Source organism: Pseudochaenichthys georgianus, chromosome 18 (assembly GCF_902827115.2).
Source record: "Pseudochaenichthys georgianus chromosome 18, fPseGeo1.2, whole genome shotgun sequence".
Taxonomy (NCBI): Eukaryota; Metazoa; Chordata; class Actinopteri; order Perciformes; family Channichthyidae; genus Pseudochaenichthys; species Pseudochaenichthys georgianus.
Window position 1 is genome coordinate 14,764,156 of NC_047520.1, and position 19,969 is coordinate 14,784,124.

Below are 19,969 nucleotides of genomic sequence, written 5' to 3' on the forward strand. Positions count from 1 at the left end.
TCCTATTTATGTTATGTCCTTCATATGCAGCTATGAACTTGTTCCAGGCTAACAACATAAGACACAACCACAAAATCACACATGTCAGAAAAGTTTAGGGGTGAAGGAATATCGGCAAAAAAAAAAGACTGCCCATTTGTTACATTTAGATGTTGGACATATGGGCAGCAAACTGATGTCAGTCTTTCTTTTTTCAACATGTCCTCTGGGTACAAGGCGCTGGGTTGTTGACAAGGATTCCTCAAATCCGACCAGCTTTATTAGGAAGCTCTGGACAGATGATTACATTTAAGAGCCACTGTTTCCGACAGCAGCAGATATGAATAGCACCATTAGGAGACAGAGGGGGACACTAAGCAGAGAGGGCTCTGTGTGTGTGTGTGTGTGTGTGTGTGTGTGTGTGTGTGTGTGTGTGTGTGTGTGTGTGTGTGTGTGTGTGTGTGTGTGTGTGTGTGTGTGTGTGTGTGTGTGTGTGTGTGTGTGTGTGTGTGTGTGTGTGTGTGTGTGTGTGTGTGTGTGTGTGTGTGTGTGTGTGTGTGTGTGTGTGTGTGTGTGTGTGTGTTGCTGATCCACTTACTCAATACATGTCCTGATTCATACATATGTTTTAAGCCTTCATATGTGTGTGGATGTCAGCAGCAGATTCTGCTTTTGGCCAAACAGCAGGAAGCGGGAGCAGAACCCATCAATAATCCCATTATAATTATAATTTGCTGTTAATGGGATTTAGGAAGTAGGGACATTAGTTTATCGGTTTCCCCCCCATTAGACATGTAAATGCAACAGGAAACTAATATCATCTCTTTCCGTCATTAGACATACTGAGTGCCTATTTAAATACGTCACAGAAAACATTAACATTTCAGATCATATGTTAAGATGGCAGTTAAAGTTGTGGTTTTTTTTCTCATGAAAACATAATTTCAGTGTGGAGCTTTGTCATTATAACATATAGTGTGCCACTTTTCAGTTAGAGGGAGTTTGCTTAACTGAGACTTTGACAGCGGTGCTTACATCATGTGTTTAATTTAGTAACAGTAATTAACTGTATGTCACGTCTCTACAAGTACAAAATAAACTCAACAGTCAGTCCCAAAGAATGCTTTGCTGTGGTGATGTTGTGGCTTGTTCTTTTGAACATATGACAACTTCAAACACAAAGTCCATCTTTCATAACAGCTGTAACAATTCAGAAGTGGGAGTTTAGGAAGGAGTTGTGGGGAGGAATGTGGCTTGATAATATTAAAATGGTAAATGCTTTGAGGTTTTTTATTGTAGTTAATAAGGAGCAACAGTGTTAACTCTCCTCTGTAATCTGAAGCGAGACATCTTGTTTTCCTGATAAATTCAGGTATTCAGGCCTTTGATTACTAAAATCCTTCATCCGGTCAAATCTAAAAAAGCTTGTAAAAATGTGGCCTTAAACTTACTAAAAAGTCATATATGAACACTTTTTGGCAGAAAACTACAATGCTGATATACACTGCCATTACAGGAGACCAAATGAAATGCATTACTTTGAATCCCCTTTCTTTGGGTTTGAAAATGGTTGGGAACACTTAGTATAATGTGTGGTAGCAATTGGAACAGAACTTAACAAAATATTAAACTTAGTGTAGTCCTTTTTTGAACATATAATGCCGAAATGTTAGATATTATGGAATTTAACTGTTCTCATTTGAGTTAAATCATTTGTATTTTAGATTTGCTGGGGGCTTTTTTGCATTACTCTCTGCTATATTGACAGGTGACCGTGGTGACCAGCCAGCCAGGGAGGGGTGTTGTTCGTCAGCTGGAGAAGGGGCTCAAAGACGCCGACCTGGTGTCACTGAAGCGGCTCCTGGTGGTTCAGATCTACAGTGCGGCAGAATGGGGCCAGGACAACCCCTCACCTGAAGACACACACGCTGACACTGAAGGTAGAGATTGACACACAAACTTTCAAAGGTCTCCCCCCTCACCTTCCACATACTCTCCCCCTGCTCTTTCTTATTCATCTTCACTAGAGTTGTGTAGCTGTGCCCCATTTATCACACTGCATGTTTTACCGTTAGTTACATATCCGCTGTCAACACTCGGGACACATTTCACAAATTATAGAAGTTGTTTTCAATCCAAACATTTCCCAATCCTCTCAGAAACTCCATAATGATATGCCACTCTTTGTAATTACACGGAGGTTCAAGTGGTGAGGTCTGAATAAGTGAAGAGTGCAGGGAGTATTTGGATGGAAATGAAGGGGAGGGAAAGAGGAGACGGAGAGAAATAGAAAGCGAGAGAAAAACATGCAGGGGGAGGAAGGAGAGGAAAATCAGAGCACGTGTAAGAGAGGGTAAACACAGGCAGTGGAGTCTGTGGAGAACATATATTAATGCACCATCTGAAGTATTCATTCCACGGTGATAAACACTGAACTAACAACAACTTTGTTTTTCTCAGAAGTGTCTGGGTATTAATGAGGCTATGAGCTTTATCTCACCTGGCACAGTTATGTCAGTTATGTAATCCCGCCTTGTTTGTCTTCACCTCCTCGTGGTTATTTTTGACTCAAATTTAAAGTGAAATACCGTAGATGTGACCCTGTTCTCTACACTAAACTTGTTTGGATGTTGTTTTGGTTAAATAGATCTGCTGTTACAGTGAATGGGATGCCATTTGTGAGTGACATAAAGTACATTAAGACACATTTGTGTTAAAAGCTGATAGTATCCAGTTTTAATGTAGTTTTACTAGATAATTGTAGTTCTCAGGACGTTTGTTAAGGACCCTCTGGCTTGATTTCAACATCAATTGGGTGTGTTTATTCTGGGTAGTAGGAAAACAATCTGTATTTATTTCTTCTGCAGCTACTCTATTTCACTTTCCTTTGACACTTTTCTGCTTGCTCTTGCCTCTGCTTACTTTTTTATGCTGTTTTTCTATTTTTCTTTTCTGAAAACTTCGAGCAGCGGCTCCTGGACATTAACTTATCACTGGGACAGTTATTCTTCGTAAATAGACGGAGGGTTTCAGCCATATTTCAATATTTTTACGACGACCTCAGTCTTACAGTAGCGTGGCCTAGCAACAGCTAAAGCCTGGTACTGCATGCTATTTAGCTTAAGCTAGTTAGCAGCAAAATGCCTCCGTTCTCTACAGATGACTTCCACAAACTTCTACAGAAGATGGCCGTGTTGGAAATGAAAATGCAACGGTTGGAAGTTAACGTGGAAGTGAATGGACTAGGTTGGAATGACACCACTTTACCAGTGTTGCAAAAGAATGGACAAAGGCATGCTAACTCAAAGCTAGTTAGCAGCTACAAGGATTCCAAGGAACAGGAGGGCTGTGTACCGGGTAATAAATCTACAAGTGCTAGTCCTCCCTGGAACTCTCTGGGTACAAGGCCGAAGAGTAAATCATTTCCATGGGATTTGGGAGAACGAACAACAGGCAGAGCCCAGTGCTCTGAAATCTGTGATGCGACCGTCTGGCCTGCATTGTTATCACCCAGGAAGAGCGCCTCTTCAACCCCTATTCATACTAGGAATCAGCCGTGGACAGCTGCTAAAGGGAGAACTACAAAAAATCCTCCTAAACCACCGAGTGTGCCAATCCAGAACAGATACGCTCCACTGACCCAGAACCGGAGATCTCTTTCTGATGACCTGGATAACCTGTCCTCTTCACACAGCAGGGTAAGGACCAATAGCTACTCCAAAAGTAAAAGGCTAGAGGGAAAGCTAACGACTAGGCCTGAAACTCTGATTGTGGGTGACTCTGCTATAAGAGATGTAAAAAGTCTGTGTAGTAAGAACAACACAAAAGTACTCTGTTTTCCCAAGGATATGGTCTCTGACTTGGCTGAGAAGATCCTGCATATTGGGGCTGAACATCCAACTGTGAAGAATGTGGTACTGCACATTGGAACAAATGATGTTGTGAAACAACAGTCAGAAGTGCTGAAAAAATACTTTAAATGTCTGTTGGAAACTGTCAGCTCTCTAAATGCGGAGGTGTTCATCAGTGGCCCTCTACTGCCAGTCAGAAGAGGAGTGGAGAGATTCAGCAGATTGTTTGCACTGAACACCTGGCTTTCAACTGCCTGTACTGACCATTCTGTCAATTTTATTGACAACTTTAACTTTTTCTGGGACCGCAGACATCTTTTTAAGGCAGATGGAGTTTGCCTGAACAAGTCAGGAGTGAAATTGTTTATCTCTAACGTATTCAACTGCCTACATCATCAATCTGTTCCCTCTGCCAAGGACAAGCAACAAGAGGAATCAAAACAAGAGAAAGACACGACACATCGCTCATAAAACCTTGAAAATCTATCACTGCACCCACCTGAGGAATGTCTTGATTATGGGAGACAAATGGAGGAGTCTCCACCGCCCTTCACCCCCACTATCACCTCTGAGGATACTCTTCCTTCACCCCACAGCTCTCTCTACTCTCCGTTCACCCTTTCACCCTCGCCCACCCTCCTGGAGATCGCTGAACACATGAAGGAGATACAGAGGGTTGGCACCGATTCCTTCCTGGAGTTCAAAGACCAAACTAAGGCGATACGCAGGGTTGGCAGCATGTCCTTTACCCCCGCTCCTCAACGACGCCCACCAAAATCACCGCAGAGACGCGCACCATCTCCCCCGTCTTCATCACCGTGCCTACGTCAACCACCTCCCCCCCCTGGCAGCATGTCCTTTACCCCCGCACCATCTCCCCCGTCTCCATCACCGTGCCTACGTCAACCACCTCCCCTCCCTTCAAGGAAGCATCTGCAGTCTCCGAAGCTTGATAATGATGTGTGTACAAAACGCAACAAACTCTTACTGATATGTGCTGGGTCCAGGCTCAAGGGCGTATGGCACTCTCAACTCTTTCCAGGACATGCCGGGACCCTGCCTGCCAGTAGCTTTGCCGATATCTGTGTTGATAGGTAATAGATTAAGAGCGGTGAATCAGCTTAGAAACAGGAAGTGCTCAAACGTTTGTGTCAGTTTATCAAATTTAGCAGTGATTCCATGTCAGCCACAGCTTGTCACAACACATCTTACTGATGGTGTATCTAACAAACTCAAACTAGCTTTATTAAATATCAGGTCTCTGGCAGGAAAAACATTTTTAATCAATGATTTTATCACTGAGCAAAATCTTGATTTTATGTTTTTAACGGAAACTTGGATTGAACAAAATAACAGTGCAGCTGTTCTTATCGAATCAACACCTCCCAACTTTAGTTTTATGAGTCAGGAAAGAATGCATAAGAGAAGAGGTGGAGTTGCTATTTTGTTCAATGATTCCATTCAATGCAGGAAGACATCTTATGGCAACTTTGCTTCTTTTGAATATGTGGCCCTTCAGCTGAAATGCTCCTCTCGAGCTCTGTTCCTAAATATCTATAGACCGGTGCTTCTCAAAGTGTGGTCCGCGGACCACTGGTGGTCCTTGAGCGCCCCCTAGTGGTCTGTGAGTATATTGGTAACATTTCACAATTTAAATAAATGTATTACTATTTATTTAAGTTTTCCGCACTCTCGCGGGGATATCTCCGCAATGGAACAAGCTTAAGTGTCACTTTCGATTGCATGAGATAGCCCAGCAACACCTTCATCACACATGTTGCCACTTGTTTGTACCATTTTCAGGCTATTTGTAATCTGTTCTAGAAAAATGATGTGTTTTTGGATGTTTGTGGAGTTAGGTGGTCCGCGAGTGTTTGTTTTATTGGTTAAGTGGTCCTTGGTATGAAAAAGTTTGAAAAACACTGCTATAGACCACCCAAATACTGTGCAAGCTTTTTTGATGACTTTACTGAACTGCTGTCTATAGTGTGTATTGACTTTGACCGTCTAATCATTGTTGGTGATTTTAACACTCCATGTTGACAACCCCCAGGACAGAGGGGCTAAAGAACTGTTTTGTGTTCTTGATAACTATGGACTGACTCAGCATGTGACGGAGCCCACGCACAATAAGGGGCACACTCTGGACTTAATTATCTCAAAGGGTCTGAATATCTCTAAGGTTGTGGTGACTGATGTTACACTCTCTGATGTTTTCTTTGAGAGCTCTATTTCTGTTCACAAAAATGTTCAAAAAGAGGTAACCACAAAGCGATATTTAACTGAAAATACTAGGGAAATGTTTACTCAGAATATTTCTTCCACACAGCCCCTGCTAACATCTCAGTAAATGAGCTAGTAAATCATTTTAATTAAAAAATAAAAATTTGTATAGATGCCATTGCTCCAACTAAGGTAAAGGAAGTGACTGGGAAGAAAATATCTCCATGGAGAAAGGCCATGACCGTGAGAGCAGAAAAAAGAGAGTGTCGAAAAGCTGAACGTAGGTGGCGAAAAACAAATCTCCAGGTTCACTTTGAAATCTATAAAGAGAGACTTGGCCTTTATAATTTGGAATTGAAAAACGCACGACAGTCTTTCTTCTCTGACCTCATTACCAAAAACAATGCACGTGCCTTGTTTGCTACCGTCGACAGACTAACTAACCCCCCAGTGTCAGTAGCCTCTGAATTTCTATCCCCAGGGCATGCAATGATTTTGCCTCCTTCTTCACTGACAAAATTCAGAAAATCAGACAAGCAGTCAGTGCCTCTGCATCAGGTACAGCAAATGTGTTATCCCTATGTCCACCTAATATCAATTCAAACACCATGACACAATTCCATCAGATTAATGATAAAAACCTAGAGGACATTATTCAACTTCTGAAATCCTCCTCCTGCTGCCTTGCCTTCCAACAGGATTTTTAAAAGATGTTTTTTGTTGCATGGCCTCAGATCTACTTCATATAGTAAACAAATCTCTTCACTCAGGTATTTTTCCACAGGCCCTGAAAACTGCAGTCATTAAACCGCTCTTAAAAAATAATAATCTAGATGCTTCAGTAATGAACAATTACAGGCCCATATCAAACCTGCCATTTCTAGGTAAAATCATTGAAAAAGTTGTTTTTCAACAGTTGAGTAATTTCTTGCATTTAAATAGTTGTTTCGATGTGTTCCAGTCAGGCTTTCGTCCAAACCACAGCACTGAGACTGCTCTTGTAAAGGTCTTCAATGACATCCACTTAAACACAGACAGTGGCAGAACTTCAGTGTTAGTATTATTAGATCTCAGTGCTGCGTTTGACACTGTTGACCACAGCATATTACTCGACCGACTAGAAAACTGGGTGGGACTTTCGGAAACAGTTCTAAATTGGTTTGAATCCTACTTAAAGGACAGAAAAAACTTTGTTTCTATAGGTAAATACACATCTGAGTTGACAAATATGACATGTGGGGTACCTCAAGGCTCCATCCTGGGGCCTCTTCTCTTTAAAATCTACATGCTACCACTGGCTCAGATAATGAAAAACACTGAGTAAGTGCATTGAACAAATCAATGACTGGATGTGTCAGAACTTTCTCCAATTAAACAAAGATAAAACTGAGGTAATGGTTTTTGGAGCCAAGGCAGAACGTATAAAAGTGAGCGCTGAGCTTCAGTCTGCAATGTTCAAAACAACAGATAAAGCCAGAAATCTAGGTGTAGTCATGGACTCTGACCTGAGTTTCAACAGTCACATTAAAACAGTTACTAAATCAGCCTACTATCACCTAAAGAATATATCTAGGATTAAAAGACTAATGTCACAGCAGGATTTGGAAAAACTTGTCCATGCTTTTATCTTCAGTAGACTGGACTACTGTAATGGTGTCTTTGCAGGTCTCACTAAAAAATATATTAGAAAGCTGCAGCTAATTCAGAACGCTGCTGCTCGAGTCCTCACTAACACTAAGAAAGTGGATCACATCACTCCTGTTCTGAAGTCTTTACACTGGCTTCCTGTGTGTCAAAGAATAGATTTCAAAATACTGCTGCTGGTTTATAAAGCTTTGAATGGTTTAGGCTAGGGGTGTAACGGTATCCGTATTCGTCCCGTACCGTCACGGATCGGACGTCACGGTTCGGACGTCACGGTTCGGCACATGCAGTCACACGGCGAATACGCCTTTTTTTTACGAGTGGGAAATAAGTCTGTCACTCAGGGCAGTATTACACTATATATAATCCAGGGGGCGGTATTGCGCCTAAAAGCCAGCCGTCAGTAAATAACAAATGAAGAACAAGAACAAAACACAACAAAACGAACACAATATATGAAGAAGAACATTTAGTAGCTATGGCGAGTTCACACAACACACAGGAGCTAGAAGACCCACCTGCTTCTTTTAAATCAGGTGTGTGGGAACATTTCGGGTTCCCTGTGGTCTACAACAATGATGGGGTGCGAGTTGTGGATCGGACTAGGACGGTATGCTAGTCACACGTCAAACTTGCTCAATCACATCTGAGTCAGTCCCCAGCTAGAGGGTTTTCTCGACGGCAGGTGACATAGTTACCGCCAACAGATCTGCCCTCACTACTGACAACGTAGACAAACTCATCTTTTTGAAGAAAAACTTGAAAATAGAATAAAGCTTGAGTACCTTTATTTAGGCATAATGGCCTCACACACTCACAAGTTAATTACACATGTTAGACATTGCTCCTAAAGGTACAGATTTTCTTTTCTTATTATTTATTTTAATATGTTCAAGACATTCTTTTTAGTTGTACAGCTTATTTAACCTTTTTGTTTGACATCAGCCAATATAAATAATATGGCCATCTGAGTGTGTGTGTTACTGTTTGTGGTTTGTTTTTAACTGTGTAATACAGTTAATGATTCCAAATGTTAGAGTTCCTTATTTTCATACCAAAACTTGCACTACTGTTAAAAATAAATAACAGCAAAAAAAATATGCATTTGGGACTTTTTTTTGCTTTTCCTTGTTGTAACGAACCCGTACCGAACCGTGACCCCCACACCGAGGTATGAACCGAACCGTGACTTCTGTGAACCGTTAGACCCCTAGTTTAGGCCCAAAATACATGTCTGACCTCCTGCTAAATTATGAGCCATCCAGATCTCTCAGGTCTTCACGGACTGGTCAGCTTTCTGTCCCCAGAGTCAGAACTAAACATGGAAAAGCAGCGTTTAGTTATTATGCTCCAAATATCTGGAACAAACTCCCAGAAACCTGCAGGTCCGCTGCAACTCTTACTACTTTTAAATCCAGGCTGAAGACTTTTCTTTTTGTCGCTGCTTTTAATTGAACTATTCACATCTTAAACTGCACTGTAACTTTTATCCATGTATTTTTTCTTTTAATGTTTCTTTTATTATCTTTTCTTTTTGATTACTGATTTTAAATGCCATTTTCTTAATGTCTTTCGTTTTTTGTAAAGCATTTTGAAATTGACTTGTGTTGAAAGGTGCTGTATAAATAAACTTGCCTTGCCTTTGTTTTTATTGTATTCCTGGATAGATATGAGTGATGCCCATTCCTGTCTCTCTCCAGTTTCAATAAAAAAGCAATTATATTTAACAAAGAAATGTTTGGAATAGAGCCTTGGAGACGTTGTTATGTTGCTACCACAGTGTGAGGATGCCTGCACCCTCTTAGCTGCTGGGACCAGATCACTGTGTTTGTTTGTTTGTTTGTTTGTAGCCTTTATTTAACCAAGTGAAGCCCCTTGAGATAAAAAGATCTCTTTTTCAAGGGTGTTCCTCCAAGTGTTTACCGCCCTAAGTGGTTCAAACCAATCTCCAGCTCTTTGATACTACAGCCCACACTCTCTCTATTGTGTAAACAGCAGCGTGCTATGAGACCACTGCTGTCCCACATAAAGCTGCGTTATTAAAAACGGTTCTTTCCACAGTGGAGAAACATTATTGACCATAACATCTCCAAACACATTGTTATTGGTCGTAAAAGCGTGTAGAAGGCTTCTCTACTTAGTCAGATTTACTAAAAGTATGGGTGTTTTTTGTTCCTGTGTGACAGAGGTGTCAGTTTCAATATGCATATCCTGTGTTTCCTAATAAATCTTAAATGATTGAAATCGGAGACATGGAACATGTTTTTCAGATATTTCATAATTGCACCCTGATGGTGCTCTATATTGTATATCAGTCCGGGACATTACTTAGTGTAAAACCACAAATACTTTGGATGAAGTTCTGTGAGAACATCAACTGGGGTCAGTGCTACATCCAATAGCCCCTATTGACCTCAGAGTTCATCAGACTGAAGACTGAAGCTGGGTTAAATCAAAGATAAGAAGTTTAGCTGTCTGGCCTGTGTGATTTGTACTCAGTGTTTCTGAATGCTATAAAGGTCATCAAATTGTGTTTTTAAGCTACTGCTACACTAGTGAAAATTGACAGGGCCAACAAATAGTTCAAATACCTGCAGTTGGGGTGTAACCCACAAGAGTAGATACAAAACTGCTCGAAATGACAGTTTACTATTTAAAATATGTCCGGTTTACTCCCTCAATTTGTAAATCACTTTTTAATTTGAAGACATGTGTAAGTAATACAGCAAATCTAATACGCAGATATTTATGGAGCAATGTTTATTCTGTCAATTTCTGGAATCTGGGTGCGTTGTGGAATCTTAATAGTCTCCGTGTGTGTCAGATGCTGGGAGGGAATGCTCTGTGCAGCAAATACGTCTCACTGAACACCAGACTCTTTATTTGAGCCCCCTGTGTAAGTCCATGGTGTGCAGTATATTATAGGAAGTGGGTGGAGTATCCATTTTTCTTTTTGTAACAAAGTCAAACTTGGAAGTAAAGCCATAACTCATTTTTTAACTCCCTTTAATCGTCACTCACTCACTTCCTGCTAAGAAAAGTGGTCCCAACTCTTGTCTTGAATAAAGATTGATTACATAACTATGTATGTGTAAGTGTCAACTGCCACAAACACACACATTTCTTACTTTTCAAAAACCCGACAGCCGTGTAACTCGTTTAGCCTCCTAATTTGAAAGTGTGAACATTTTGGGTGTTCCTCACTTCTGCTAAGTGCTTTTTAAGGGTTAAGTTTGACAGGTTAAGGTTGGATCTTAAGCTATTTCCTCATATGAACTCCTTATATCCGGAGAAGCAGGTCCGCACATTGTCTGGAGTTTCCCTTTCATACAAGTAGCACACAACAGGAGATCAGTCTGTCAGAAGTGGTCTCACTTACTGAAAATACTTAGTTTGATTTAGACGAGGGGGGTGGTGCTTGAGTAGGGCGTGAAAAACTGAGTCTCCTGCCATTGCCTGAATTTGTCTAAAAATGCGGACACTTCCATTCTCAAATACAGCTCTTTCAGGTAATGGCTATACAGTTGTCCACACATGCAGTTGTGATGGTTAGGGTTAGGGTATTAAAGCACAAACATGTGTGTGAGTGTCTTAAGAGCCACCGCCTTGATAAGCATCCTGTTTTTGTTGAATTTCCGCCAGGGTTTCTTTGAATCCCTGGCCTGATATGTAGTTGTACATTCGAGCAGCAGGGACATGGAGAAATGGGTCACAGAGCAGAGAGAGACAGAGATGATTATGGCACTGGTGGTTTTGGTTTTCCTTCTCACAGTCAAGTTGTTGACTGAAGAACATCGGACAAGTTGTCCCACACTGGATGCTTTGGATCCTTAGGAAGAGACAGCAGCAAAAGCACTTTATTCCCATTGTTCGGATTCATAGTAAAACATGTAAATGCCTTGTGGTTTCAGCTCTTAAGTTTTATACATTATACTAAAATCTGACAATATTGGATAACCCCAAATAACTCAAATGTCTTGAGTAGCATAATTTCTCATGGCTGTTGCATGTCATAGTCCTCTCCCTCCCTGCATTTCCTGTCTGTTTATGTCCACTTTCTACATAACTAGTAGTTGTAACTGCATTCCTCCACATGGTAGACACATACTGTAGGATACTGTGTCATAAGAGCCAGACGGATATCAACCGTTGCAGACAAAACGTAAGGTCTATAAGTAACTAGCTTCTTTGTTAGATGAGCATTCCCCAGGGATGCGGCTGGTTCGCACTAAACGGTGCTAAAGAGTTTTTCTTTTCTTATTCCCCATGATGAAATCGAGGTTAGAGTTTGTGGAGGAAATTATGCAAAATAGCATTTTAAGAATAAAGTTGGCTGGCCAAAAAGGGATGTTAGATGGATAAGTCAAAACAAGGTTGTTACTGAGGGGGTGTTTGTTGTCAGTCTTCGCTGTATTTAGTGTCTGCATTCTGTTGATGCAATTAATTAACAGTCGTTGTTTTATAAAATGGTCAGACCTCAATGACAAGGTAGAGGTGAAGGCAGAACAGAGAAGGGCAGAGGGAACTACGCCTGCCTTTGAAAAGAGAGAGACAAAGAAATACAAAGAAATGCTGCAAAAGGGCAGAGTGGAGAGAATCAGATCGATAAATAGGAAGCTTAGTGACAGACACACGATGATAACACTATCAGTAGATGTGCAGATCTAGCCTCTGGCAGGTTGCATTATGGGGTGGGTGACGGTAGTGCTGGCATCAACCCAAATATCATTTTAGTTGCCAGACTGCGTGTGGTGAAATATTGCCCCATCTGTGCTGTATCTCCAGCAGAGTCTGTTCCCAAACTGCCAGAAAGATTGTGAAAGTCAAAGGTTGTCAAGCGGATACAGCGGGAGAGGTGACACAGCAAGTTTTCCATGTGATTCTGTGGTTCATCAGTGAAGTGTTTAGAACCTTCCTGAACACGATAGTGACAATGAGAGACAAATGATATATCTGATATTAACTTTATACTGCGTGCCAAAGGAAGGTCCTGTTCAATGTCATTTTCCAAACAAGCATCACACAACAATGCAGCTTCTGGATAATGTTCTCCATTTGGCCTCACACAAGCACACGTTGTATTCACATTGACGCAAGTAAACCAGACTAAGCTTTTATTAACTCTCGAAATAGAATCATCAGTTTATTTTTTGCAAAGTCATCGTACGCACTAGAGAACACACACTGTGACGGACAGTCTTTGCACGTGCACATGCATGCTCACGAGCACTGTCTGGTGCAGCTACAGTGATAAATGACTGTCTCGATGAACACCTGGCCTTTCTCCCCTGAGCTGCTTCTCTTTCTCTCTCTGTATCCTAGAGCCTGCTTGAACCACAACAAAATGTACGGAAAACACAGGATAACCTTGACATGATCATTTCTCCAGAAGTTAAGAGGCTCCCTAAAGTCCACTAATCTCTATGTCTTTACTTTTTCAGGGAAAAGATGCCAGCTTTCCCTTTTTTGCAGCACTTTGATACATATACACCTATCACCTACATGAGATTAACAGGATTTGAATGAAGTAACCATTTTACAGTTGTTAGTGGTTGTGTCTTAGTTTAAAGGGGCAGGCCCCAGATTGACTGTCACATTATGAAACTAATTGCAAATGTCTTCCTGAAGTCAAGAGTTACAGAGAGACTTTGTTGCATTTGCCTGTACTTTCCTATCTACTGTACTTTACCTGTTTTTAACCAAATGGAGATGCTGGGGATTGAACCCAGGACCTCATACATGCGAAGCACGCGCTCTACCACTGAGCTACATCCCCTGTATAGAACATGTAAAATATGATATTTACAGCAGATCTATGGTCTGTCAAAGTCTTTATGTAACAATATAGTACAGTCATATTGCAGAATGCATCTAAGCTCTTCTCAAAATGATATGGTGTCTGCATGTACACTAGTCAAGACGGCATATTTCACACAATGACTTCTTTACATATTGCAGAGCTGCAGTGACTCAGCTGTGATCAGAAACAGGCTGCTTTAATAAATGCAGCCTTGTTGAAAACTGCACATCTCGGATTCTATAAATAGTGTGAATGTCAGTGAATCACAGGAGGGGTTCGCATGTGAATGATTCCACTCCTATAAAGTTGTTCCATCATCAGAAATAGACATTTCCCTCTGAGACAAATCTCCATACCGATGTTGAGTAGTTCATCTTTCCATATCTAAAGTATCTTGATATGGTAAATACTGGGATGCTGTAGGCTTGAAAGCCACCAGCGCTTCATGTCACAGTGCTTTGAACTCCTGCATTCCAATGTGACACCATTTCTCCACAGAAAATGTCACCATTTGATATTGTATTAATGATACTGGTAACTGTCTCTTTTTTTTTTATCTCTGATCATAATGAGCAAAGTATAGCTTCTGTTAGTCATCAACAAATTACTGAGTGCATTGCATTTATCCTTAAAGCCACACAAGTGTGTGTACGTCCTTTGTCTAACATATTCTTTAACATGTTTGACTGCTTACATGGATGTTTTCTAACATGCAGTAATCCTATTTCAGTGCCTTTGTTGGCAAATGCCTTTGTTTACATAGGGCTACTAGAGGTTACAATGTAGAGATTACCTTGAAGTGTCGTGTTCTGTTTGGCTAATCAAAGCAGCTCAAACACAACGTGTGTGAAATATATTTTGAATGAATACAACCCAATTGTTAAAACAGTATTGGCTTGACAGCTAGTATGACACTCAGGAATGTTCTAACAGGTTTTTATAAACAGCTTGTTTCCATATATCACAGGAAATACAGGAATTATTTTATAACCTAAACTATTTTAAAGTCAGGCCTGGAGATGCTGGGGATTGAACCCAGGACCTCATACATGCGTAGCATGCACTCTACCACTGAGCTACATCCCCTCTGGATACTAGCGATCCCATCAACTATAAATGATACAAGTCACCAATACGTTTAAGAAGTATTATTTTAAGCAACATATTAAGTTGACGAAACACTCGAGTCAAATGTAATTAAAGTCAGATCGTGTTTTAGACGGGGCAGTGATATCATAAACCTGTTAATGTACGCATTCAGAACACTTTTTCTTTTACCAGCTGTATTCACCTTGCAGGTGCAGCTCTGTGACTTTTATCCTGGATACAGTGTTTAAGTCATGGATGTTTAAAGTTTAACTTCTTCATATGTCTAATATTATAGTTGACTTTTCATTGAGGAAGTATGACGCTGCGCTGTCAGTACGCTTGTCCATGTTTGTGATTGGTCGAATGCTCCAGATACCACCCCTTTCATGTGAACGCGCACCTAACTAGATAGGACAAAACTGGCTTGAGTTAACGAGTTGATAACCAGCGTCGTAGGACAGTTTAGCGAGAGTGTGTCTGTTTTGGATTAGATGAGCCGGGTAACTCAAACATATCCAGGTTAGGTTGAACCGGCTTCGTAGTATAGGCCTCTGGTCTAAAGATGCCCTGTGTGTGTTTTATATAAGCACAAGCATATCAGATGGAGATGCTGGGGATTGAATCCAGGACCTCATGCATGCAAAGCATGCACTCTACCACTGAGCTACATCCCCTCTGAATACCAGCGATCCCATCAACTATAAATGATACAAGTCACCAATACGTTTAGACAAGATGCATGTTTTACATGCATCTTCCCAGTAGAGCACTATATGACAGAGGAGGTTAAGGAAACATTGACCGACAGTGCTAACAAGCATGGAAACAGTTATGCTGTTAGGCAACTGTCACAACATGTCAGACTCGCTATCTTGTTTTTTGTCTGAAGTGCTCGTAGAAAAGCCTTGTATGTTGAGACATGATTTGTTGTTTCTTATGCTATTTACAAGAAGTGGAGATACTGGGGATTGAACCCAGGACCTCATACATGCGAAGCATGCACTCTACCACTGAGCTACATCCCCCAGGTGTCAATGTTTAGAAGAAAAGCTGTGATGAGCCGCTACGTTAATTGTTGAGAGTTGGAAAGACAATTGGGAAGTTTCAAATATTCTTTGATGGGAGGGAAGGTTGTGCCATTTTCTAGTTAGTTACAGGTAACCACTGTGTCTTCTGAACTCTATGCAGCAAGAAGTGGAGGTGCTATTGTTGTGTTGTCTTCTGTTCTGCAAGGTCACAGCAGAGGCCTGTACTACGAAGCAGGATTTTCACTTAGCCGGCTAACTTCAGGGTAAACTCTGGGTTTCTGCTCAGTGTGCGGAGTTTAAAGCGATCAAGTCATATTACAGGAGAAAGGAAATACAGAAAAGCTGCCGTTGCAGGAAAGACGGCCGGCAAAAATCACCGACTGTGTGAACGTGAACATTAATAGAATATCACCTCCATCTTCAGAGCAATCTGACTATTATAACATTAGCGTTAAGAAAGCTTACTTAAATATCTGCCACAACATAAGTAACCGGATCAGAGTACATTAAGTACAGTCCGCGGCATATCACTTCATAATGTATCATATTTCCTTATCTGAGTCAGCTGAGCCGTATCTGGCCATGCAACACTCACAGTGACACATACTGTATGCAGAAGTATTATTTTAAGCAACACATGAAGTTGACAAAACACTCGAGACAAATGTAATTGAAGTCAGATCGTGTTTTAGATGGGGCAGTGATATCATAAACCTGTTAATGTACGCATTCAAACACTTTTTCTTTTACCAGCTGTATTCACCTTGCAGGTGCAGCTCTGTGGCTTTTATCCTGGATACAGTGTTTAAGTCATGGATGTTTAAAGTTTAACTTCTTCATATGTCTAATATTATAGTTGACTTTTCATTCAGGAAGTATGACGCTGCGCTGTCAGTACGCTTGTCCATGTTTGTGATTGGTCGAATTCTCCAGATACCACCCCTTTCATGTGAACGCGCACCTAACTAGATAGGACACGGCTGGCTTGAGCGATCCACTTGATAACCAGCGTCGTAGTACAGTTTAGCGAGAGCGTGTATGTTTTGGATTAGGCCAACCGGCTAACTCAAACATATCCAGGTTAGGTTGAACCAGCTTCGTAGTACAGGCCTCTGCTCTAAAGATGCTCTGTGTGTGTTTTATATAAGCATAACGCATGTCAGATGGAGATGCTGGGGATTGAACCCAGGACCTCTTACATGCGAAGCATGCGCTCTACCACTGAACTACATCCCCTCTTATAAGGACTTTTAATCTGTCTGTATTTGTTCCGTGTGAGATGCTGAGAGCTACATCAGTATCAGGGTATCTGAATGTGCATACCTTGTGTGTGCCACAGTCTTTATTTATTTTCCTTGCTTTTCTGCATATTATTAAAATCTGAATGCAAATAAGTATTATTCTGTAATTGTTGTGTAATCCATTTTTTCTCATGCTTTATAATAAGGTGCAGTTTTATGAAAATCTATGTGACGGATGCTTCTAAAAACTCCCTGTTAATCCTTTCAAACAGCTTTCTAAATCTGTTTGCTCATCATCATATTTTGACAAATATTCATTCAAACTGTTGAATGTCTTTTTCTTTTTCACATCACTTCTCAGCTTTCTCAAAGCTTTTATTTCATTCAAATACTCAGTTTGCAAAGGCTTCTCAATCTGACAACAGCACAGTCATTCCATCTACGTACAGTTAATCCCCAAATCCAGGTTTCAAGTGACAGACGTTTTTCTATTCAAACACCACAGAGCGTTTTTAGAGATTGCCTTTGAAGGTTGTGTATTATTCCGTCATGATCTGTCCTCTATCAATCCACCCGCCCGTCTCACATCAATGAACTCCTTTATTGCTTTTACTTTAGCTCTGAGGTAAACATTATTTCCTAATACATACACAAACACAGCCGACTGCTCCTTCAAGAGGTTCACAGCTGAGAATATACTGAACGCAACCACCATATTTCCAATGAACCCAAATATTACTGTTTGTCTTAAACACGAATGACTTGCTTCCCCAGTACACTCTCACTTCATGAATAAATATGGAGATGCTGGGTATTGAACCCAGGAGCTCATACATGCGAAGCATGCACTCTACAACTGAGCTACATCCCCTCTATTTACATGCATCATATTTAAACTGCAATGTCTTAAATCTGTGATAAAAAAAGATGATGTTCAGTCTATTTTACATTTGCAAACTATATCAACATTACAGAAGCTTCCTTTCCATAATGTCTAATATTTCATATCGAATTTTAATTATTGAAACATTTACAGGTAGATTTTGAAAATACTGCATTCAATTTGTATTTGTAATGTTTGATTGCTTTGATTCATTTTCAAGATGAACCTGAACTGCAATATGTTCATATGTTCAGAATATGTGACTGCACATGCAAATTATTACATTACATTCAATTTAAGGAATTTATTTTAAAAAGTTTATTTTTTAGCTATAATGTCCATACGGACGGGTGTTACATAACTTGTATATCTTTCTGTTGATATATTTAGATTTGAATAGGCTTTGAATTAGGTCCTCCTAATGTAAATGGTACATCAGTCTTTTTGTAATATAATTACCAGAGTAGCTCTAATTTTGCAACAATATTACAAAACCTTTTGAAAAATCTTTCATATCTTTCTGATAAAAAATATTTGTATTGTGTTTCGACAATGCATAAACAGTGTTTGTCATTTAGAGATGGAAAGCAAAATATATGCATACAAATGAGACAGTGGTCTGTTCTGATTGTATGTACAAAGAGAACACATTATTACAAAGAACATAAACAAACAATAACAACGACCCGTAATCCCGTACATTCACTGTCAGTGAGTCTCAAACACAAGATTATTTATCAGGAACATTGTTAGATGAATGACAGAATCGGGGGAAAGAATCCAGGAAATCACATTGTAGGATTTGTAATGAATTAATTGGTAAATTCCTCGGTAAAATAAGTATTTGGTCACCTACAAACAAACAAGATTTCTGGGTCTCACAGACCTGTAACTTCTTCTTTAAGAGCCTACTCTGTCCTCCACTTGTTAACTGTATTAATGGCACCTCTTTGAACTCGTTATCAGTATAAAAGACACCTGTCCACAACCTCAAACAGTCACACTCCAAACTCCACTATGGCCAAGACCAAAGAGCTGTCAAAGGACACCAGAAACTAAATTGTAGACCTGCCAGGCTGGGAAGACTGAATCTGCAATAGGTAAGCAGCTTGGTGTGAAGAAATCAACTGTGGGAGCAATTATTAGAAAATGGAAGACATACAAGCCCACTGATAATCTCCCTCGATCTGGGGCTCCACGCAAGATCTCACCCCGTGGGGTCAAAATGATCACAAGAACGGTGAGCAAAAATCCCAGAACCACACGGAGGGACCTAGTCAATGACCTGCAGAGAGCTGGGACCAAAGTAACAAAGGCTACCATCAGTAACACACTACGCCGCCAGGGACTCAAATCCTGCAGTGCCAGACGTGTCCCCCTGCTTAAGCCAGTACATGTCCAGGCCCGTCTGAAGTTTGCTAGAGAGCATTTAGATGATCCAGAAGAGGATTGGGAGAATGTCATATGGTCAGATGAAACCGAAATAGAACTTTTTGGTAAAAACTCAACTAGACGTGTTTGGAGGAGAAAGAATGCTGAGTTGCATCCAAAGAACACCATACCGACTGTGAAACATGGGGGTGGAAACATCATGATTTGGGGCTGTTTTTCTGCAAAGGGACCAGGACGACTGATCCGGGCAAAGGAACGAATGAATGGGGCCATGTATCGTGAGATTTTGAGTGACAACCTCCTTCCATCAGCAAGGGCATTGAAGATGAAACGTGGCTGGGTCTTTCAGCATGACAATGATCCCAAACACACCGCCTGGGCAACGAAGGAGTGGCTTCGTAAGAAGCATTTCAAGGTCCTGGAGTGGCCTAGCCAGTCTCCAGATCTCAACCCCATAGAAAATCTTTGGAGGGAGTTGAAAGTCTGTGTTGCCCAGCGACAGCCCCAAAACATCATGCTCTAGAGGAGATCTCCTTGGAAGAATGGGCCAAAATAGCAGCAACAGTGTGTGAAAACCTTGTGAAGACTTACAGAAAACGTTTGACCTCTGTTATTGCCAACAAAGGGTATATAACAAAGTATTGAGATGAACTTTTGTTATTGACCAAATATTTATTTTCCACCATAATTTGCAAATAAATTCTTTAAAAATCAGACGATGTGATTTTCTGGATTTTTTTTTTTCTTTTTCTCATTTTGTCTCTCATAGTTGAAGTGTACCTAGGGTGAAAATTACAGGCCTCTCTCATCTTTTTAAGTGGGAGAACTTGCACAATTGG

The 19,969-nt window shown here is 40.6% G+C and overlaps 1 protein-coding gene and 5 non-coding genes across 6 annotated transcripts in view; 1 reads left to right on the forward strand and 5 right to left on the reverse strand.

Moving 5' to 3' along the window:
* The window catches only part of m1ap (meiosis 1 associated protein), a 50,949-nt gene that overhangs the window by 2,839 nt on the left and 28,141 nt on the right, over positions 1–19,969 (forward strand). Inside the window, exon 3 of the mRNA XM_034105682.1 lies at positions 1,748–1,919. Within this exon, the coding sequence (XP_033961573.1) occupies positions 1,748–1,919 (172 nt within the window). The remainder of the gene's footprint in view (positions 1–1,747; positions 1,920–19,969) is intronic.
* trnaa-cgc (transfer RNA alanine (anticodon CGC)) lies at positions 13,402–13,473 on the reverse strand. Its single transcript has one exon. It is a non-coding gene; the product is annotated as a tRNA-Ala (tRNA).
* Positions 14,512–14,583, reverse strand: trnaa-cgc (transfer RNA alanine (anticodon CGC)). The gene has a single exon. It is a non-coding gene; the product is annotated as a tRNA-Ala (tRNA).
* Positions 15,189–15,260, reverse strand: trnaa-ugc (transfer RNA alanine (anticodon UGC)). The gene has a single exon. It is a non-coding gene; the product is annotated as a tRNA-Ala (tRNA).
* trnaa-cgc (transfer RNA alanine (anticodon CGC)) lies at positions 15,540–15,611 on the reverse strand. Its single transcript has one exon. It is a non-coding gene; the product is annotated as a tRNA-Ala (tRNA).
* On the reverse strand, positions 16,779–16,850 carry trnaa-cgc (transfer RNA alanine (anticodon CGC)). Its single transcript has one exon. It is a non-coding gene; the product is annotated as a tRNA-Ala (tRNA).